The sequence below is a fragment of the Salvelinus sp. IW2-2015 genome, unplaced genomic scaffold (assembly GCF_002910315.2).
Source record: "Salvelinus sp. IW2-2015 unplaced genomic scaffold, ASM291031v2 Un_scaffold4162, whole genome shotgun sequence".
Classification (NCBI taxonomy): Eukaryota; Metazoa; Chordata; class Actinopteri; order Salmoniformes; family Salmonidae; genus Salvelinus; species Salvelinus sp. IW2-2015.
The window spans coordinates 1-24,874 of record NW_019945433.1 but is presented as its reverse complement, the minus strand read 5'-3'; the positions used below and the strand labels follow the sequence as shown (position 1 = coordinate 24,874).

General features: G+C 42.1%; 1 protein-coding gene across 1 annotated transcript in view; it reads right to left on the bottom strand.

Moving 5' to 3' along the window:
• The window catches only part of LOC112076959 (attractin-like), a 35,748-nt gene extending 20,114 nt beyond the window's left edge, over positions 1-15,634 (bottom strand). Inside the window, exon 1 of the mRNA XM_024143584.2 lies at positions 15,136-15,634. Coding sequence (XP_023999352.1) covers positions 15,136-15,395 — 260 coding nt within the window. The 5' untranslated portion in view covers positions 15,396-15,634. The remainder of the gene's footprint in view (positions 1-15,135) is intronic.
• Positions 15,635-24,874: the final 9,240 nt, after the last annotated feature.

Below are 24,874 nucleotides of genomic sequence, written 5' to 3'. Positions count from 1 at the left end.
GGGACAGTCTTGTGGCTGTGTTCCACTCATAGTCGCATTTAAGAGGACATCTAGTGTTGCTTTACTGGATAGCAGTAGTCTCGCTCATCTAAATGTGCTGTTGTTTTGGTGTCTCTCCCTGTGATATATGGCTAGAGTGTACTGTGGACATCCTATCTATAGGCTACTCTGAGGCACTTACAACTTTGTACTTATATTAGAGGCAAGATGGACACCTTGTTCTTCTCTCTTTAATGTAGCCACAGTTGAGTGGACCAGCCTTGTCTCTCATCCTATTATATAGTGTTGGTCGAGAGGACCACTGTCCTTCTCTTTACATGTATAAGGGTCAGTGAGTACATGCCTTTTATTTGATGAGGGATCAGAGGACACCTTACTATAGACACGAGGACACCTTACTTATTACTCGCCATTCAGTAGTGTAGTGTGGGACGACCTTGTCACTCATACGGGTTATGGCACACAGTTCCTTGTATGTAGTTATGTATCATCGAATCGTCTATTGCACCTTACTATAGTGCATTCAGATGGTATGGCTGATCCTTCTTCCACTTATATTTGTAGACAGTGTTAGGGACATGCTGGCTTTACTTGAGTTACATGCTGCATCGTTAGAGGTACGATCCTTGATCATGATAGCATAGACCTATCGCTTACTATAGGCAGTAGCGTACCATCTTTTTATGTTGTTACTATAGGCATGTAGGGACTGATCTCCTCTCTAGTGTTACTATAGGCATTGTGAGGACGGATGTCCTCCTTACTACTCAGTTTGAATGTAACATGTGATGGTGGGACACCTTTGACTATACGTCCAGACGACTACTTCATGCTTATGTGAGTTATAGCACCAGATGATCAGGCGTTACTGAGTAGATCCCTAGAGCGATCTACTCTACTACTATAGATACTAGAGTAGCACTCGGTGATCTTAGTGTATGATCTCTCAGAGCCGACAGTCTCTTACTATAGCAGCGAGTAGGGACACTTGTTGGCTTATGCGTGATTAGCGTCATTCTCAGAATAGTAAGTGTCTACGGTCGCTCTTTCACTCTAATCTTAGTACTATAGTAGTGTTGACATGGCTGTCTCTCTTATTCTATAGTAAGTGTCTGTGGTAGAGTCGTGACACTCTTTACGCTTACGTATTTGTATGAGCGTACTCTCGTCAGGTACAACCTGTCATTAGTTTAGTGTATGGAGCAGGATGGACATCCTTCTATATCGTTACATGTGAGTGGATGAGTGCCGGTCGTGTGTAAGCTAAAGTTAATATTCGACATACAAATTCGTACAGTGTGTATATGGTGTGACAGCTCACACAAACTGCCATAATTGTAGTGGTTTGTAGGTGTGTCGCTCTTACATTGTACAGCTTACTAAGTGTAGTCAGCTTCTAGCATAGATGACTGCCTCCATTCTAATGTTTGTGTGTGTACGTGCTTAATGTTAGTGTGTGTCTGCTTGTCGATGTCTCTCTTTGTTTAAGTTTTGGTATGTTGCATTACTATGCTTATGATGGTCCTCATGTCAATGTAGTTTCTTACGATGGTGACCATGCTCTCTATTTTATGTTAATGGAAGGCTTCTCAATTTGATCATGTATCATCGTTAATAGCTATGTCGTCTGATCATCAGAACTAATGGTCGTCGATTGATTATGTGGTTTTTTACGTGTAAATTGTAATCGCTCTGTGATGACTATCCTCTTCTCCCCTTATCAAATGTAGTAAGCGTTGGGTCCTCTCTATAATTTAAGTGTTGTCTGGTTGTCTTTCTCTCGATTTATGTAGCTGTGTTGTGGGTGTCCTCTCCCTTTCATGTAAGTGTTTGTGGTAGATGACAGTCTTCTATGACAAGTCATCCCTCTATCTCTATTGTGATACAGGCTTGCTTATGTAGTGACTAGGTCCCTTCCTAATCCTGACATGTCCTCTAACATCAAACTGTCAGCGATTGTAATTGTTTTTAGTGGTCCTCTCTTAATAAGTGTTGTGGTGTCTCTCGTTTGTTTCCTCTGTTAGATGTGTGTATCGGAGTGCGTCCTAATCGACTATGAACTCATGCTACAACTGTATACGTTGGGTCGTCTTCCTCATCCTAAATGTTGGTTTTATGTTAGTTGTGGGTGTGCCCTCTCCTTACATGGACAGCTCTTAAAATGGTTGAAGACAGGTGCTTGACAGCAGATACGTCTACCTAATGCTGTTTTAGTTGTGTCCTCTTTAAATGACTATGTCTACTATATGGTATGTCTGCAGTGTTCCTACATGACACTTCTTATTGAAACAAGCTTCTTGAATTACAGTCTCCATCGTATGCAAGACTGCCACTTAGGAGTTCTTTTAGTGTGTCCCTCTCTTAATGACAGCCTTAATGAAACAGCTCACACCAATAACTGTCCTGATAATGCTTTTCAGTGTGTGGTTCCATGTCTTGAAATATGAGCAGCTCTAGAATAGCCTAGCATCTCTACCTATGGACATGCTTCGTTATCCGAGTGACAAAGCTATGGCTTAGAGTTGACGATGCTCATCACAAACTTTGGTCCATATTATGTTGTATGTGTTGTATCCTCGTCTCATCTTACAAGCACAGTCTGTCTAGCTCACGCTAACATCGGCTCACTGACGCAGGGCCACGTGTAGTAGGGCTGCAGTCTTTGGTCTCCAAACCAGTAAGTCTCTCCAGCCTAAAGTTAGTCAAAACATAAATCAAGAACATTTATTTTACTTTCCTTTATATAATAGTCTGGTATGTTCTTCCCCATGTAGCCTAAAGGTATAAACATCTAACCACAATCAATGAGCTAAGATCCTGTAGATTAATTCAACAACCATCATGGAATATGCCTAACTACTTTTCGTATAGCGATGTTCGATGTGCCAGAATACCCTTATGAGTGCCAGGCCGAATTGTCTTATATCGCAGACAAAGACGTTTGAAGTTCGCTTAGTGCTACTTCATTGCTTGAGGGTATAATATTCGCGTTCGTTGCAAAGTGCCCCATAATTTCTCTTCTCTAACATCTCTTGCAAGTTAAGTTGTGGATTAAGCGCGTGAAGTCAACATTTCATTCTCAAGTTGTACCACCTAGCTATGTTGCGGAAATAAGCCCATACATTTTGGTAAAGGTGCTGGTTACCTATGGTCCGCATTAAATATTAGAAATCGATTCGGTACTGTTGAATCCATTGCCAGCCACCTACAACTACAGCGGAAATGTGAGTGTAAATCAAGGAGTTATGCCTTTCGTCCATTAGTAATATATATCAATCCATATAGTAGTGAGTTAGATCTTATTAAAACTAGATTTGTACATTATGTAAGTGCGCACATGTTTGTTTAAACCCAGATTAAATGCTAACATGACAATAACCTCTATTCTTACTGTACCACACACATTACGAAGAACTGCTAATCCCTCTCCAGAATCGGAAAGCATGGGTACGGAAATTTTCCAATTGCCTTACTCAAAAAAAAAGCAGACATTGAATATCCTATTGAGCATGGTAAGTATTAATTACATTTTGATGGTGTATCAATAACACCCAGTCATTTAAAAAGAAACAGCGTCCTATCCTAAACTCAGTTACCGGAGAGGAAAGAAACCATCAGGGATTCATCATGCAGCACCAAAAAATGGACAGTTACAGAGTTTTAATGGTCTGTGATAGGAGAAGACAAAACGTGAAATAGTTACGTTTTTAATACTCCCCACAATATGATCCTAATTACTGACTAAAAGAAGTAATACAAAATCCATTTCAACTTTATAAAAAACACTGAATATTCATGCGTTCTCTTGCAAATACCAACCAGCACCAAACAAGTAATACTGCAAAGACCAATAAACAAATGGGGTCTCAAAAAATATATTTTTAGTTTAAAACCCTTTTTGGTCAGACTGTGTATTAACCAAAGTGTTGGATTTGATTATGTTGGCCCACCCTCCAACACAAGCACATCCTGATGATATCAACACGGCTTCTAATATCACCTCCTATCACAAAGGATATCCGGATTTGAATTGACAACCTAATAAATACATGAAATAATATGGGAATGTTTATTTGTCATCGGCAACGGACTACTAGGCCATTAGAAGTTTTTTGGGGTGGATAACATCAATATACCAATTGCGAACTAGAGTTCTACAAGTTGGTGACTAAAGAATTCTGTCACTACCTGATATCATAGAGTAATGAAGGGACAAACCATCTAGTTTCAGTCTCTGCAATATCAAGGCAAAAACTAGTCAAACTGGAGGACCTGGATCCATTCACACAATAGTACACACTTCCAGCAGAAGTTATCCGAAGATCAACAGTACCTCATCAAAGATATCATTAAATAACTGTGCTAAGGCCAAATCTTTTTCACACTAAGAAGTTGTGTAGAAAAGACACTAGATATACTTCTACAAGGACAACACAGGATGATTTGGCTGAGATGTGGTTCCTGAAGGGGTTAGCAATTATTTCCCAGGTTAGATGGTTCTCAAGGTTAACGTTTCTAGGTTGACCGCTAGGAGGGCCCAGGTAAATAAGAGTTTTGAATATGTGCTGTTAACGCTCGTAGCAACAAGTACACGAACTAACTTTACTTTTTAGTGAGTTCACCTAAGTGCAGTTCCAAAGAGATGAACTACCGGCAACTATGTGCTATATATGACGTGCAGACGCACAGAGGTGGCTTTAGAGCAGGCCAAATATAATCTTAGGAATTGCGCATTATAGAGTTGAATTGCGTAACTAGATTAAAAAATTTAGGGAGTAGTCACGAATCACTCAGAACAGACACACTTTACGGTAAACCAAGTCCCAAATCACAACTCTAAAGGTCTTCCATGGGGCATTGGTGGTGTTGTGAACAGGCTTAGTTAGTGAGGTTCTGCACGGAATAGTGATATATAAACAACGTGTCCACTTATAGCTGTTGTCTTGGAGGTAAGGCTCTTCTGTGAGAAAAACGTTTCTTTGTTGTGGTAGTGGAGACGGAATATGTCTGATTTCAAAGAACCGACAGACTTTGAAACTGAATTTTACCCTAACGAGACATTGTCGAAGTTGTGGAGTAGCTGTAAGTCCTATCGGTATTATACAGTCCTAAATGGCGCGCCGTGAACAGTCCTTGCGCCTGAGCTCGATATCATATTTCTTCTAGTCTAACTAGCGCTCCTCTCTCGGCACAGTCACTAAATAGCCTTCTCTATCCACGCGCATCATCTCTGGTAATGAGCCTTACATCATTCCTCTACTCAGTCATATACTTGTTATATATTGCTCACCTAAACCCCGACAACCTGAGGATGTCTCAATTACTTAATATAAAACATATTGACAAGCTCGTTTCCTACCGATACTCCCTTAGCCGCAGATTAATCCTTATTTTTGGGAGATTCTCGTGTGTAACAGTGCCTCCTTCCTCCTGCCCAATGGATCTGCTTCTGTAAGACCAGTGCGGCTTGAATCCCTCCCCCCATGGATCAATCATACACTCAGCGTAAACAAAAGCCCCTCAAACGCGAGGTCTTGCCATTGTTGCCGAATATAAAACCAATTGTAAAAAGTATTTACTCGAACAGAAAGGACACATTTACTTGTGTTAACTGGGACTCTCTCGTTGAGTCCGCAACGACCATCCAAAGCATACGATCAAAGGTATAGCGACATATTCTCTTTATTTGCTGTTTCTGAAAAACGTTTCTCCTGTCCAGCCCACACGAATTCTTCACATTGCCTGTCGTAGGTGTTGCGTAAATGATTGTCCGTTTAGTGATCCTCATACTCACAAGCGCTTCGGACTTGCTTTTCGCGTTGTATTAGCCATATTATCCTGAATTCTTACACATTAGGTGGATTAACAACCAAAAAGACACTAACGGTTGCTCGTCTTTGTGCTATGTTTCCACTTTGTGAGTTTCATTGTAAACATTAAACTTTGATTTTTAGTAATTTATCCTTTGATACCTTTGCGCGCCTCTGCCGCAACCCCTCAGCGGTATGTTTATCGAAATGATCCCGTCATAAAAGTGATCTGTGCGCCAAGACGTTTTTGTAAATCCATTTTACATTAAAATCAGAGCTTCGGACAATACATCTATTGCGCCCGAAACCCTTGGGATAAATCGAATGACCTGTGTAAAGAAAGCCTCTTACCTGCCACCGACTCTAGAGCATACAACCAATCGTTTAGATTAGAAGCCACTCTTGACTACCTCCCGCACCAATGATTCTTTATATGTCTATAGTTAATTAGGGCAAGACCATATGTCTACAACTCCCACAGCGTGTGCGGCAAAGAGTCTCCTTAGACACCGCTAAAGACCATACGACTTTCCCAGCTGTACCGACCTACGCTGCCATCAAAGGTGTGTTCTAACAGTTAAAATTGACTGTAGGCTCGTTCTCTTGCCCAGAACAAACCTTACTAAGAGTTCACTAAAACCTAAACTAGAAGTAGATGCCACCAACACCCATTCGCACCCCGCAACCCATGGAGCAGATCTGACCCAGGTGGAATACATAGCTATGTTATCAAATAACGCCTCTACTATTGCAATGTCAACTTTCTTGCGTACAGTCCCAAGTCATTCAATCGTAAGACCGCCTGCCTACGCACCGACTATGAGTGCATGTTCCTGTAGAGAGCGCGTGCATCCACGCCAAGTTCGATCTGTCCAGAGTGTGACGAATTCACTATTTCAACATCCTAAGGAAAGTTGTTCAAGCTGCAAGGTGTATACTAGCGGTTTGGTTTCATTTGTTTTCCATCATAGTTTGGACATTGCGAGAGTGAATACCCAATTAAAAGTGCGCGAACTTTCAATAAAATCCAAAAACTAGATAGGCAGTATAAAATATTATAGAACGTGCTCCTTCAACTAGAGAGTGCATACTGCACATTCCTGGATAAACAGGAAAGGGAACCCCATGTAGAGGACGGGCTCTTCAACTCCAGGAGGGGACTCCCACACTGCGTGCCGTTATGCGTGGAAGCAAAAACAGATCAATCGGACAATATTCTAAGCGAAGTACCGGTCTTCTTCGACAACTAGAGCAGTGAAGCATTAACTGGCGACTTCCTGGAAAAAACAAAAAGGTCGACGGAAATATGGTAGACGGCTCGTGCAACTAGAGGAGGGCATTGACTGCACTTCTGGGAGAAAAACAAGATACCGAGATGGGACTCATGAGATAGAAAGATAGACGGCTGAACTACAAACTAGGAGGCATTTCTTCTTGTCTACGGGAGACCAAGACAAGATAGATTTTAAGACATATAAGAGAGACCGGCTCTCAACTAGGCAAGGCATTTCACTGCCTCGGAAAAAACAGTGACAAGGACTTATTGGAGGACGGACATACACTGTCAAAACCAATAGGAGGCCATTTTCTGCCCTTCCCCTTCTGTAAAACAGAAAAGGACAATGAGGAGACGGCAATACATTTCTCCTCATAAATTTACAGATGCGCATACAGCCATGAAGCCCACCTTACACCATCCTAACTAAACTACATCGCAGGAGAGCCTTATACACTAGCGAATCTCACCCGACCCAGCTAATGGACAGCCTCCATTCCTAACTAAAACTAAACATGAGTAGCAAGATATTAGACAGATCGGATTAACAGCCTTCCATCCTAGGCTAAACTACAACTTGTTATGCAGTTGTAGCAGGATCCAACAGGCGTATATGGACCTCCAATCCTTAACTTAACAGAATGAGCGTTGATAGCAGGATTACAGGGCTATCCATAACATGCACCGTCCATCCTACATAAGAAACTACGAACATGAGGTTAGCCCGTTGATCAGAAAGCTCTCATCTACAAGCTATAGAAGCTCGTTTCCGACCGCCCCCCAAAACTCAAAGGCCTTCCAACATCCCCCACACTTAATATCCTTATTATAAGGAGTAGATAAAGCGGACTACAACAAAGTGAGTATGGATCACATGTGGTGGAGATATATCTTTCTACGTTTCAGCTAAAGATTGACACAAGCCGGAATGAATTAGGAAACCCTAGTTAGCTGAGGAGCAGGTATCTAAGGAGGCAATGGAAGCGACGGATTGAATATGCGCCCATGTCGAGAGGTGAGCTCTCTCACATACTGAATATGGGGTCAAACCGCGAGTGTTTGTAGTAACGATAAGGGTCGACACAAAACTGTCTCCTTCAATCTGAAGGTTACCCGTCCGCTTTTCTTTGAAGAAGATATCGACCTTCCCTATTCCTCATTTCATCCCTAATTCTCCTAGGGACACAAACCTGACAAACTGCACATATGTTTTTCTCTTAAAATTGAGTCTGGAAAAGCTTTCGCCTGGGTGGAGTGGGATTATTTATTTTAAGATTTGGTTGTGGACACCATGATTCAATATCTAATGGAGTACGCTCTCACTTACATACATTCCTCTTACGGTAAGAACTAAGCGTCGCATTCATCACTCTACCCATCATCGAATATCTAAAATAGGACTTCCCGACTTCAGTCACAGAGGAGCACTCACACGGTTCATTAGAGAGAGAGTGTCTCCAATTATGTTCTCCTAACAGACCGTGTCATAACCTCCTTGATTCTTATATTGCTAAGTATGGTAGAAGAGCAACGCGGACTCTATCCTAGTTGGTGTAACCTTTTCATAACTTAACTCGAATTACCACCATCATTTTACATTGAGCCCCATTACGCGGACTTGCCCAAGAGTTGTGTCTTGTAGTTGAAAAGGGAGCTCAGCCAAAGTAGTGCATCTGTGGTATATGCATGAATGTTTCACATCTACCTATAATTAATTAGGAGTTGTGAATATAACACACTCTCTGGTCTTAACCGCTACACTCATTGACAAACATAACCCACTATGTGACACCCCTTTTGCGTTTAAGAGGTCTCCAAGCGGTGGATTTCCAAGTAAAGAATACAAATATAGAATAGGTTGGGAAGTTAATGAACAGAGAGAGAAATTGACAATGACTAGTTACGGCATGAGTTGACTGACCTTCCCATTAGCATGATTCAGAATCTAATCATAGTTAAAATTAAACATTTTACCTAGTTTTCTATACCGTTTTCAACTCTCGATGAAATCATTTTTTTACCAAGTTGATAGGCTCATCAATCAGCTGACGGTTCTGTGGAGGCAGGCAAAGTCCACCGTAGCGGAAAACAATAGTGATTGAGCAAAAATTACTCAGAAAAAGAGATCATAGAGGGATAGTATTGGCACTCCTGGGAACTGCTCATTGGAGGTAGCACTCACCTTTGCGCGAGATCATAGCCCCTTTCCTAAAGGACTCTTGTGAACCCCACTGTCCTAGTGATCGTTTTCCAACCAAGTATCCTGGCAAACTTCCATTGTGCGCTCTACGTCTTTACAGATATGGAGAATAATTTGGTCAACATATTTAGACTTTCTGTCCCTTCTCTTCTAAGCCCTCATCTGTATCAACCATCCTATTTACCCTCCAACTCCACCAGGCCTCTTGTTTTTTTTCGGCCGAAAGAGAGTTTTGTTTGTTCAAAGATGTATTTTTTTAGGAAGGGAAAGGTCTTGTCAGTTTTAATTGATCGCCGTTGCTAAATCTAAATCTGGCTCATAATCTTTTTCCGCTATTTTCAAGCCCGTAACTTTTTTCGCTCTCATTTTCCCACCTTCCTTAAAACTGCCTCCCAAGACGATGCTAGATGAGATTTGTCCATTCCGTGGAGTCAGCCAGGTTGATTTCTAGATTATATGACATTATGCTGCTCCTGAACCCTACAATAAACAGAATCATGGCCGGGACTGGGGTAGTGAACCTTAACTTGAACAGATGAATGGCGGGAGGAAGGCTTTACAGATGACTGGCGGGAGGAGGCTTTACAGATGACTGGCGGAGTAAGGCTTTACAGATGACTGGCGGGAGGAGGCTTTAACAAATGACTGGCGGGAGGAGGCTTTACAGATGACCTGGCGGAGAGGCTTTACAAGATGACTGGCGGGAGGAGGCTTTACAGAGACTGGCGGGAGGAGGCCTTTACAGAGAACGGCGGACGAGGAGGCTTTACAGCATGAAACTGGCGGGAGGCAGGCTTTACCAGAGACTGGCATGGGAGGAGGCTTTACAAGGATGACTTGGCGGAGAGGCTTACAGATGACTGGCGGGAGGAGGCTTTACAGGATGTTACTGGCGGGAGGAGGCTTTACAGATTGGACTGGCGGAGAGGAGGCTTTTACAGATTGACTTGCGGGAGGAGGCTTACAGTAGACTGGCGGTAGGAGCGCTTTACAGTATGACTGGCGGGAGAGAGCTTTACAGATGACTGGCGGGAGGAGCCTTTACAGATGACATGGCGGAGGAGGCATAATGCTCGGAGACTACAGATGACTGGCGGAGGAGGCTTTACAGATGACGGCGGGAGGAGGCTATACAGAGACTGGCGGTGAGGAGGGCCCTATAGGGTTAACATCCCACATCCCTCATGTGCTCGGTTAGGTAAAATTCAGTTCAAAGTCTTGCACAGAATTCCACCACAACAAAGAAAAACGTAGGAAAATCCTCCCAGACACAAATGACACTGGTTTATTCACTCGGCCAGACCACACCCCATTGTTTTGTGCTTCTTAAGCTGTCTGATATTGGACATCCTTTTTAAATACGCACTCTGATTCTAGATATTGGCCTGCAACTTTCGTCCTTCTAATAGCCATATTTGTGAGTTCCACCTTTGTTGCCTAGTCTCACTAAAAGTAAAAGCGGACGTTTGTAGCTTTGCTTTCCTCTATAGCAGACCTCCATTAATGGAAATCATTCAAAACCTCCCACTTGCATCATCCTGGGCTTGAAATATCTGTGGTCTTTTTCTACACTTAGAAAAAACATGTAATATACTTTGGAGCTGTTACTGATAACTTTTACTTGGATGGCAGCTTTAATTCCTTTTTGTAATAGTTCACATACTTATTTGATCAGAGTAAGAATTTTAGCCAACGGGATGGGAGAGTAGAGGATAGTATTGTTGTGATATGTTTCTTTTGTGATATTGATTGTTAGCATATGTATATTTATATTACTATCTCCAATTTGTAAATTTGTTACAAAAATTTAATTTATGCTGTTTGTTGTTAAAGTAGGTGAGTTGTTTTAATAAGTATAGGGGATTAAAAGGACGGATCTGTTCCAATTTGTAATTCTTCATATGTCCAATAAAATTATATAGAAAAAAATAAAATCTAAAACTTCTACATTGAAAATCTAATGAGGGAACTGAACATTGGTTGATCTGCATATGATCAACAAACCAATTTGAAGTAATAAAATTGGGCCAAATTTGCACAATTCCAGGTGTGGAAAGCCTTTTAGAAACCTACCTAGAAAGTACCTCACCTGTAATCGCCTTGCCAAAGGCTTCTAAAAGTTATTATTCAGAGGTGTGAATACTTACGTTTATTTATTTACTAGTGCAAGTCAGTTTAAGAACAAAGTCTTATTAACAATGGCGGACCTACCAAAGGCAAAAGGCCTCTCGCGGGGAAAGGGGCGCCTGGGATTAAAAATAACAACATAAGGACAAACACACTCACGACAAGAGAGAACACAAATGCATAAAGAACACAGCTACATTAAAGACCACTCACCATAGAGGACCAACATACAGAACAACACTACACTAAAGGAATAAAACAAAAAGGAGGAGACACTCACAACACTACATAGAGAGAGACACCACAACCATTACATAAAGAGAGACACCACAACACTACATACAAGAGCGACACACAACCATACATAAAGAGAGACACTCACAAAACCACTACATAAAGAGAGACAACCACAACACGTACATAAGAGAGACCACCTAAAAGAGCACTACCAACATAGGAGACATACAACCTACATTAAAGAGAACTAAACACACTAAAGAACACACTACACTAATAGGAGAGGACACCACAACACTACATAAACAGAGAGACCACCAACACACTAACATAAGAAGCCCACAATACATAGCCAGCCACCACAACACTACATAAAGAGAGACACCACAACACTACATATAGAGAGACACACAACACTACATAAAGATGACTACACCACAAACACTACCATAAAGAGAGACACCACAACACTGACATAAAGAGAGAACCCACAACACTACATAAAGAGAGACACAACTACTACATAAAGAGAGACACTCAATAACAACTACATTAAGAAGAACACAACAACTACATAAAGAGAGACAACTATAACACTCATTAAAGAGAGAACACACACACTTACATAAAGAGGCCCACATAAAGAGAACACAACACACTAAGAACACTAAACACTTAGAGAGACACCACACACTACATAAGAGAGACACCACAAACACATAGAAGAGACACCACAACACTACATTAAGAGGACACCACAACACTACATAAAGAGAGACACCACAAACACTACATAAAGAGAGACACCACAACACTAGCATAAGAGAGACACATCAACACTTACATAAAGAGAGACACCACAACAACACTACATAAGAAGACACACATCAAGAGAGCACAACCTACAAAGGAAACACATACAACATTAAAGAGAGACACCACAACACTTACATAAGAGAGGACACCACAACACTGCATAAAGAGAGACACCACAACACTACATAAGAAGAACCACAACACTACATACAGAGAGACACCACAACACACATAAAGAGGAACCACCACACACATCTAGAGAGACACCCAACACTACTAAGGAACACATAACACACATAAGAGAGAGAACTACCATTAAGACACCACAACCTACATAAGAGAGACACCACAACACTACATAAAAGAGAAGACACCCACAACACTGCATAAAGAGAGACACCACAACCTACTGGATGCAACACCATAAAAAGAGACACCACAACACTACATAAAGAGAGACACCACAACCTACATAAAAGAGACCACTTACACTACATTAGAGAGAGACAACAACTAAACACTCATAAAGAAGAGACACCACAACACTACATAAAGAAGAGACCAACCACACACCACTTACATAGCAGAGAGACACCACAAACACTACATAAAGAGGAGACAACCCACAAACACTACATAAAGAGAGACACACCACATACACTACATAAAAGAGAACAACACTACATAAGAGAGTACACACCACTACATTAAAGAGAGACACCACACAACACTACATGAGACACTCAAATAGAGACACTACAACACTACCATATAAAGAGAATCGACCACAAACACTACATAAAGAGAGGAGCACCAACAACACTACATAAGAGAAGACACCACAACACACATAGAACTACATACACACGAGAGAAACACCACAACCACTACATAAAAGAGAATACAAGGAGACCACAACACCTACATAAAGAAGATCAACACTACTAATAAAGAGACCATACACTACATAACAAACACAACATACAAAAGAGAGACACCACTAACACTACATAAAGAGAGACAACACAACACTACATAAAGAGAGACACCACAACCCACATAAAGAGAACATACAAGAGAAGACACCACAACAACTACATAAGAGAGACACCACAACACCTACATAAAAGGAGAGAACAACACTACATAAAGAGAGACACAAACACATACCATTAAGAGAGACACCACAACACTACATAAGAGAACACCACCAACTACTACATTAGAGACACACAACACTACATAAGAGACCACAACACTACATAAGAGGACACACAACACTACATAAAGAGAGAACACACAAGGAAACCACAACACTACATGAATACGTCATAGAGACACACAACACTACATAAAGAGAGATCACCACAACACTAGCATAAAGAGAGACACCAACAAACACTACATAAGAGGACAACCACAACACTACATACAGAGAGACACACAACACTACATTAAAGGACACCACAAACTACTAAGAAACAAACATAAGAGAGACACCACAACACTACATAAAGAGAGACCACCACACATATACAGAGAGACACCACAACACTACATTACAGAGAGACACCAACAACACTACAAAAGACACAACACTACAAAGAAGGACAACACTACATTAAAGAGAGCGACACCACAAACACTACATAAAGAGAGACACCACAACACTACATAAGAGAGAACACCACAACACTACGATTAAAGAGGACACCACAACACTACATAAAGAGCACACAACCAGGAGACAACACTACATAAAGAGAGGATACCACAAAACACTACATATAAAAAGAGGACACCACAACCACTACATAAAGAGAGACACCACAAACATACATAGAGACATACAACACTACATAGAGACACACAACCACTAAGACACTAAACATAAAGAAGAGACACCACAACACTAGCATAAAGAAGAGACACCACAAAACACTGCATAACAGAGAGACCTAAGACAACAACATAGCAAGGCAGCAACACATGACAACACAGCATGGTAGCAACATTATTGGGCAGGGACAACAGCACAAAGGGAAAGAAGGTAGACAASAATACATCACGCAATACATCATGTAAATGAGATGTCGATTTCATTTTCAATAAATTAGCAAAAATATTCAACAAAAAAATTCACTTTGTCATTATATGTAGATGGGTGATAGAAATAATATATTTAATCCATTTTGAATTCARGCTGTAACACAAAATGTGGAACAAATCAAAGGGTATGAATACTTTCTCAAGGTACTGTATGAAACTTTGATMAACTTGAAACTATAGTTTGTAAACTTGATTCAGACAATCTACCATAGTGCAACTTAATATATACATTTAATTTGAATATTCAATTAAATAGAAATATATATATTTAAACTGAATATAATATTCACTCAATTCAGTGTCAAATCRTGAAATACAAGTTCAATTTATGAATTGAATGATTACATTTGTACATTAGAAATTAAAAAATATTAAATTCAAAGTCCTAGCTAAAACAAATTCAAAATGAAGGAAATCAAATACAATTTATTTTGGCACTGAAATCGCTCCATATTAATGTTGAGACCGAGCGTCGGGACTCTTAACAGAACTCCCCCATACAGAAGAGGACCTCGTCCAATGACATATATATAATGGAAGTCGTAGGCAGCGATTCTCACCTGAACCTTCCTCCGCAGTGTTGGCATTGGTCCCCGACCCAGCCGGGGCTGCACACACAGTTGCCCGTAGACGCGTTGCATTGCCCATTCATGCACGGTTTGTCGCATTCTTTCGCATCGGTGATAGCGGGCAGTCCAAGGAGAAGCCCGAAAGCGGAGAAAATGAGCAGKGTTTGGAGCATCGAGGCCCGGCCACCAACCTCCACCAGCCCGCTAGTCAGGCTCAGGATGCAGGCCGGCCGCCGTATCGCCCCGTCCATTCTCAAAAAGATGGCTACTGCTCGAAACAGGTCCGTACCACTAGTCCACTTCTGGTCGTATTTGAATRCGACCGGCCTGGTTTTCAAGCTCCGTGGAAATATGAGAGGGACACAGTTGTTGCTAGAACGACTCCTTCCTATCTCCTTGTTGTGCTTGATTTTAATCTCATTCTTCCATTACATTTTTCCGGTGGCTATGATACCACCGCTGAACATAGCTGCATATTGACATCAGGAAGTGACGTGAGGAGGCGTTTACAGACACACACGGAAATGCGCAACGATTGCAGATGTCACGAGGACATCAATTTTGTTATGGGTTTAAAATTCCAATTAAATTTGTTCCAGTAAATGTATGATCATTTWTATCTAACACATGATTTAATGCATACTTAAACTGTATACATGTACCCTCAATTACAGATGATTCTGATTGAATTGCATTCAAAGTTTATTCTTTATTATAAAGGCCCTGCAAGCCCATGGAAACACAGYGCTCTTTCATGGTGAGAGGTCAGCCCGCAGAAGACAAAAACAGACAACCCTGAAACGATTTACAATCAGATAGAAAATATAGACAAACTGACTGTAAATGTTCTCTAAACTTAGCATCTACTGCTGCTAATAAATCACAGTCTAATGTCTCTATCCTATACATTTTGAGAAGAGGTTTTATGCAACAACAATAAAAACAGCATCACGCTTCTGTTGGACTGAATTAGAATCTCACATATATGCTAATTGAACCCGTTTTGTAGCTCCTCCAGAATGTATTTGCGTGAACTTCAGCCATTCGGTAATGAAAACCAGCGTCTTTTTTGTTCACGTTCAAGAGAATTGTTAGTTAAAATAGTTGAAATCACAACAATCCCAAGTGTGTTACAGTTGAAACCCTGTTTTTTGTTGGGTGAGTGTGCAGAATGTATGCTCCTTCCTTCACCAGGCTGTCGGCCCCAGCGGTTTCTTCAGTTTTCCATTAAACATTCTGCTTTTGAATCTTAAACGAAAGCTGTGTCACCCAACCCAATTTCCAACAAGTGTATGTGTTTCCATTAACATCACCTGAATCCTACAAGCTGTATTTCCGAACCCCTTCCAAGTTCCATTTGTGACAATCACAATCCATCAGGTTAGACTTGTAAGGAGCCCGAATTCCCTTGTTACAATTAAAGGCTGGATCGGCCCTTATCATAGTTAGGGGCGTTATGATTCCTGTAAAGCAGTGAATCACTCATAACAGAGTAGGAATGAACCCGTTTTGTTTTTTATTCAGAATGTACGTGGATAAAGTGTGATCATCACCATTGTTTTGTTAATGAACCCGTTTTGTTTTAGTTGCAGACATGCTCCTTTTATCAGCAGGTTGGGGACTATGCTTCACACCCTCCAGTGATTTCGTCAATGGATCCCGTTTATGTCACATTAGTTCAGAATGTAGTGTGATGAAAACTGATCTATATCACTCCATCGTTTTCATAACAGGTTAAGGCATGGGTATTAATTTCTCCCCGAGATTTATGCCTTTTTCAGTTCCAGAAAGTTATCCCGTAGCCATGATGAAACATATATCTACGCGGGACAACTCCCCCTCTCACCAGACCCATGGGTAATGACCGTTTTGTAGTTCAGGAATGTAGGTGATCCACCATGGCGGCTGTGTCGGGGCCAGTACATTCTTTTACCAGGCGTTCCATAAAAGCGGTCTAATGTGGAACATGCCCGCTGAAGTTTTAATTGTAGATTCAGAAATGTTACTACCGAAGTGAATCACACGTGTAAGAAGTCTGGTCACATTTTCTTGATCTGATTATGGTTTTTACGACCAAAGCAACTTTTAATCATACCCATCACCAGCGTAATGAACCGTTTTTCCACTCCACCCCATACTCTTTGGATAAAGATTCAGTAATTGCATCCGGTGAAATCACCATGGTAATGGACCCTTTTGCTAGTTCGCCATAATAGCTAGCAGAGGTGGAATCACCATAGGGTAAGGACCCGTTGTAGGTCCTAGAATGTAGGTGAATCAGCTTTCATCACGGCTCAAATTTTCTGAAACCCGGGTTTTTTTGATTAGTCACATAAACCTTCAAGACAATGTTAATGGTGAATCACTCATGGTAATTGGGAGCTTCGCGCAAACTCCCGCGTTTCCTAAACATGCTTCCTGCCTTAGTTTCAGACATCGTACGGTGGAGAGATCACGGGGGCATGGTACGGTTCAAGAAACCCCACGTTTTCCTGCTGGTAGTTCCAGGACATGTTACGCGCGCTTGAGATCTCACCATAGGGAGATGACCCGTTTGTAGGTTCAGAATGTAGTTGAATCCACTCATTGGTAATAACCCGTTTTGTAGTCAGAATGCTAGGAATCACCATGGCTCGTATCATTGAACCGTTTTTTGTAGTTCAGAATGTGGGTGAATAAACATCAGGTAGTACTAATACATTCTCCATTCATTCATTTATCCCAACTGTAATTATTCCCATACTGGAATCTTGGCTTAGATTGGCGACATTTATTCTGAAGTATGATTCTTAATATGGGATTGGCCGATCTTTCCAGTGCTGAAGCCAGTGAGGACACCTGTGGTCCAGGTCTGTAGCTGTGACAAAACGACACCATGGAGTTGGGATATGGCGAACATCACAGGACCTGAGATGGCAGGACTATTGAAAAACAGGCAGGGAGGAGAGGAGACTACTGATGAAGTAAAAGGTGAACTAGTGTCATTAACTATCTGTTGAGTTGTGTTTCATTCTAGAATGCGTGTAAACATTTGACTCTCACTGAGCTGCTGGATCATCTTTAAAAGAGACATTATTAACCAAGGTTTGGATTTCATGGCTCCTTTGACAACAGATAACAATCTGCCTCCTCCTGGGCAGTGCTGTAGGAAAACAAACCCTTCCAATCTCAAATGGCATCCTATTCACCTATAGAGTGTGCACTTACTTTGATATTAAAATTGTTATTCACGTGACAGAACGAGGGGAGTTAGGTAGACCAACGCTGCACAAACCACACCGGACGCCTGAACCTGGTCAGTCCTGTCCTGTGACCGGTGCAGCCAAACTAACATCCTGGTCAGTCCTCCTACGTGGCAGGAAGCCAACCAAGCCAACACTGGCCAGTCTGTCCTACTGGACGAAGCCTAGCCACACCACTGTCCGTCGCCTACTGTGACCAGGAAGCTGCTAGCCAAACCAACACACTGGTCCAGTTCCTGTCCTACTGTGGACCAGGAAGCTGCTAGCCAAACCTAACACACTGGTCCAGTTCCTGCCTACTGTGGACCAGGAAGCTGCTAGCCAAACCTAACACACTGGTCAGTTCCTGTCCTACTGTGGACCAGGAAGCTGCTACCAAACCTAACACACGGTCCAGTTCCTGCCTACTGTGGACCAGGAAGCTGCTAACCAAACCTAACACACCGTCCAGTTCCTGTCCTACTGTGGACCAGGAAGCTGCTAGCCAAACCTACAACACTGGTCCAGTTCCTGTCCTACTGTGGACCAGGAAGCTGCTAGCCAAACCTAACACACTGGTCCAGTTCCTGCCTACTGTGGACCAGGAAGCTGCTAGCCAAACCTCAACACACGGTCCAGTTCCTGTCCTACTGTGGACCAGGAAGCTGCTAGCCAAACCTAACACACGGTCCAGTTCCTGCCTACTGTTGGACCAGGAAGCTGCTAGCCAAACCTAAACACTGGTCAGTTCCTGTCCTACTGTGGACCAGGAAGCTGCTAGCCAAACCTAACACATGTCCAGTTCCTGTCCTACTGTGGACCAGGAAGCTGCTAGCCAAACCTAACACACTGGTTCAGTTCCTGCCTACTGTGTGACCAGGAAGCTGCTAGCCAAACCTAACACACTGGTCCAGTTCCTGCCTACTGTGGACCAGGAAGCTGCTAGCCAAACCTAACACACTGGTTCAGTTGCCTGGTAAATCCCCTACCAGCCTACTGCTTGATTGCTCTGTGTACCAACGGAAGAAAGCCTGGGGGGCGGAAGGGTGGGTCGCATAGCCGACACCGGCCCAACTTTTCCATTGATGCAAAGACTGACCACGCTTTGGTGGTTCGTACCTTGCCCTTGCTCTAACTAGCCAAACGCCCAGTCCTAATTATTTCCCACCTCGTGGTAATTCTCATTCCCCCCCTCGCTTTACTCATCATCGTCTGGTGTCTTTTTGTCCCTACCTGACTAATTCACAATTTTATCATCCAATATAACGAGTTGACGTCTTCCTGGTCATCTCTAATATGTGTGCCGAAACCTGAGTCATACTCAGCGCGTTAATAAAGGCAGAAGTGTAGGATGCCACGTTGAGAGTGTCGGAAGGGGGTCCTTGAGTTCTTACAGCAATAGCCCACTCCACAACCATGCAGCCATCCCGCGCGAGGAGCCTGTCGGAGGCAGACCATTATTAAATCACCTAGCCTGGCTATTTGCACTCGCTGTTTATGTCAAGGAGCCCACCTGCGACAATTCCAAATCTGGTTAATTAATAGCTCCTTGTTTTTTTAAGTATGAATTTGTTCTTCCAATAACTCCTATGTCATCCAGCGAGTCCACCTGCAGTCCGGTCGTGAGACGTTACCATAATGGGTATTACATGGACCAGCGGTACGATCAGCTTAGAGAGTGATGAAACACAAATCAAGAGCATGTTACTGACATGTGGACTAAGTTTTTCCCTACCTAGTGTTATATGTTTTGCTCTATCAGACTCTAGTCTCTTCTATTTCTCAGTCCTCTCCCTGCACGACCCCCTGTGTTTGTTTCAACATGTTGAGCCGACTGATCTTCCAAGGCTGTGATCTCACCAGGTCTTGCTGCTTCATCTGACTACTGTCTGTCCAGTCGCCATGCCGGAAACACAAGCTCTTTCTTCTTAACGCTTTGTTATACTCGTCAAACCAAAGTCATATATCCTCAATCTGTCACACGCTCTGATGGTGAGGTCACACAGCTCCTGTTCTCTTATGTTTTGTCCTGTCACCAAGCACAGAGTCAGTTCAGCTTGTGAGATACAAGCACGCCTTCTTCTTCGTACATTGTCAGTCTTCGTGGTCTGCGAAACACTCCAGACTTGCTCTGTTCACTTACGTTCTTCAGCTAGTCTGAGGTCAATTGTCGAGCGACAAACAACAGTCTGTCTCTCTCCATACTATTATATGACAGTATCTTGCGTGAATTGCTTCAGAGACAACAGTAACTTTACTTCATACTATCTGTGTTGGCTCTCTTCAAGTCTGTGCGCCATCTACATGCACCGCCTACTTTTCTCCCTTAGGTCAGTTCTGAAATGGAAGCACAAAGCTGGGCTTTCTCTACGTTGATCATTATTCTACTCGGCTATTGATTCAAATCGAACAACAAGTCTCTTCTGCTTATGATTTGTAATACAGAAATCTGTGACCTGGTCATTACAGTAAACTATGATAGTTATATATCATGTACCAAACATTCTGAACATACAAAATAACCAGCTGAAAAGGATATAACCATCTACCCAAAAACACATAAGGGTTGGGAACTTTTCACCTATCACTTTAGCGTTAAGTCAGTCTGCTGAATTACTGTAACACCAAAACACTGGCTTCTCTTAACGATTAGTCATGCGTTCTGGAACACCAGTCTCTTCTCTTTTCATGTTTCAAAATTAACTCCACTATGTTGTGTCGTAGTGTACATTTGCTAGGACACCACAGAACATTACCACGTCCTGAACTCTATCATTCACATACTCGAGTGCGTCTTGTTCGGTGTCGAGCTTTGTATGGCGGCACAGCTAACAGGTTCCTCTCACACCTCCAATTGTTCAATTACCAGATTGCTCTGGTGACTTCACTCCAGAGTGTACCTTTCTGAAACTATCAAGGAAACGAACACGAGCGCTCTTCTCTAACGTTTCATTTTACCTATGGTGATTCACCTACCATTCCAGTTGTCAGGCTGTGCGAAACACAGCTCTGGATCAACCTACACAAACGTTGTCCGGACGTCTTTCTGTTGTGCCAAATCCATCACCAATTGCTCTTCTCTACCGTAGGTGGAGGTCATTCACAAGTCGCCTGTGGGATCACAGCACTTTCTCTTCCTCTACCAAACTACAAGTATACGGTTGCAGTGTTCTGTTCCAGAGAAACACAGCAAAAGAATCTTCCCTCTTCATCTACATCGTGTGTCGTGAGTCTGTTTTCTTAAACATAGAATCACACCTAGCCCTCTTTCACATTTATTGTGCCTGAAATAGATCTTACACTCATGATGAACGAAGGAACACAGCTCTTCTCCACTTGTCATCGTCCTCGACGTCTGCTGCTGAAACACAGATTACTCATCTTCCTCTACATCTTGCTCCAGTCTCGGAAGTGCACAATAGTCCACCCTACTCATCATTTTCTCGAAACTCACGATATTAAACTGCGGTCAGTGTCGCTACTTGGAACACGAGCTCGATCCTCTACAATACGCGTCCAAGGTTTATCTTCATAAACACAGCTGCGTTGCATCTATCTCACCTACATTCCTGGTCTTGACACTACAATAACGCTGGGGTCAGTCTGTGGAACACAGCTCTTCTCTACGTTGTCAGTCTGTGGAACACAGCTCTTCTCTACGTTGTCAGTCTGTACAGTCTGTGGAACACAGCTCTTCACTACGTTGTCAGTCTGTGGAACACAGCTCTTCTCTACGTTGTCAGTCTGTACAGTCTGTGGAACACAGCTCTTCACTACGTTGTCAGTCTGTAGAACACAGCTCTTCTCTACGTTGTCAGTCTGTACAGTCTGTGGAGCACAGCTCTTCTTTACGTTGTCAGTCTGTACAGTCTGGAACACAGCTCTTCTCTACGTTGTCAGTCTGTACAGTCTGTAGAACACAGCTCTTCACTACGCTGTCAGTCTGTAGAACACAGCTCTTCACTACGTTGTCAGTCTGTACAGTCTGTGGCTCTTTAGTCATATCCCAGTTTACCTATTTGCTTATGGTCTTGCCTACACCTAGCGACGAGTTTTTTAAATTATATGCACAAACAATATTCAATTGTATTTGGAATGGCAATCCAGACAAAATTAAACGGGCCTATTTATATAATGAGAATGAATTCGGAGGGCAGAAATGATTCAATATTAAAGCATTAGACATCTCACTAAAGGCATCAGTCGTACAAAAGTTATACTTAAACCCGAACTGGTTCTCTAGTAAATTAGTAAGAATGTCTCACCCCATGTTCAAGAATGGCTTTTCCTCTTTATTCAGATTGCAGCCTCTCACTTTCGGTTATTTGATTACGAAAAAATATAATCCAAAATATAATTATTTTTTAAAACAAGCCTTAGAAAGTTGGTTGCAATTTCAGTTTAATCCACCTGAAAAGACAGAACAAATAATACAACAAATATTGTGGTTAAACACCAGCTAGTCAAACGTTTGCAACATTTTGACTAGCTGGACCTTGCTACCAATGTGGGAAGCTTACGATTTTCTTTCTTTGACAAAATGTTTGATCAAAAGTTGTAAAGATCTTTAGTTTAGTTGGTTGGCTTACTCTCTCTGCATGAGTATGCTGCTAGGCTAGATAGCCACTTGACTGAAACATGGCTCAAGCATGATGAATTTACTGTGTTAAATGAGGCCTCTTCTCCTGGTTACACTAGTGACCAGAATGAGAATGGCACCGGAGGGGACGGCTGCTGTTTTACGGAGGGGACGGCTGCTATTTTACGTGCTCCTAACCAATTGTGTGGTGTTTTTTCTCGTTGTTTGCAACTTATTTTGTACATAATGTTTCTCCCACCGTCTCTTATGGCTGAAAAGAGCTTCTGGATATCAGAACAGCGATTACTCACCTCGAACTGGAAAAAGCTTCTTATTTTTTTACGAATTGGAGGCGAAAGATTTACGTTTCCTCCCGGACCAGGGGGCGCAGATCCGGGTGTTTAGTGAGAATTTGTCAGCGAGTTGATAATCCGCCTTCACCRTCTGTCCGTTCTATTGGCAAACGTGCAGTCACTGGAGAATAAACTGGATGAGCTCCGTCCGAGACTGTGCTATGATATACATTAGGCTGCCTCCGGTAAGACAAACGGTGGTGGTCTGTGTCTATTTGTCAACAACAGCTGGTTTGCGANTTTTTTTACGAATTGGAGGCGAAATATTTACGTCTCCTCCCGGACCAGGGGGCGCAGATCCGGGTSTTTAGTGAGAATTTGTCAGCGAGTTGATAATCCGCCTTCACCATCTGTCCGTTCTATTGGCAAACGTGCAGTCACTGGAGAATAAACTGGATGAGCTCCGTCCGAGACTGTGCTATGATATACATTAGGCTGCCTCCGGTAAGACAAACGGTGGTGGTCTGTGTCTATTTGTCAACAACAGCTGGTTTGCGATGTCTAATATTAAAGAAGTCTTGAGGTATAGCTCACCTGAGGTAGAGTACCTCATATTAACCTGCAGACCACACTATCTACCTAGAGCGTTTTCATCTGTATTTTTAGTAGCTGTCTATTTACCACCACAAACCGATGGTGGCACTAAGACCACCCTCAACAAGCTGTATAGGACCATAAGCAAACAAGAAAACGCTCACCCAGAGGCGGCGCTCCTAGTGGCCGGGGACTTTAATGCAGAGAAACTTATATCTGTTTTACCAAATTTCTATCAGCATGTTAAATGTGCAACCAGAGGGTAAAAAATAATACATTTAAAAAAAACTCTAGACCACCTTTACTCCACACACAGAGACGCAAACAAAGCACTCCCTCRCCCGTAATTTGGCAAATCTGACCATAATTCTACCCTCCTGATTCCTGCTTACAAGCTAAAATTAAAGCAGGAAGCACCAGTGACTCCGTCAATAAAAAAGATAAGTGCATTGACGACGTACAGACTGACACACAACGTGCACACACACACACACACAAATCAAGCTTTATTTATACAGCACATTTCAGACATGGAATGCAACACAATGTTAAATAAAGTTCAAATAGAAATAAACAAATGTGCTTTACAGGAAGAAAAAAAATGTAAAGGTGAAAAACAGTATATCTCTTTAATGCTAAGGCTTGTAGGGAAACTAACTCCTCTGTGCTTGGAATGGAATCCCTTACGCCATTTTAGATGAGTAGCAAAMRTTAGCTACTTGTCATCTAAAAAATAAATAAACGTTTGTTTTGTTCTTTCTCAATGTTCAGAATTTTTGTGAAATTGCCAATTCTTATTCCTGAATGTATATAGTTATTTGGCCCTCAAACTCGATATGCCATTTCGAAAATTAGGCRTTTCCCGCAAAACGGAATCYGCRTCCTCACACTCCCTCATCTGATTGGTTGGGCCTTCTGACTTTGTGGMTGTGGTAACTAGTGACTACCACCACAAGGGAAAGCAACTGACGTCAGAAACTCTAGTGGTGGCGTGTCCTGTGGTTAAAACATGACTGGTTAAAACAGTCATCGCTGGACCAATA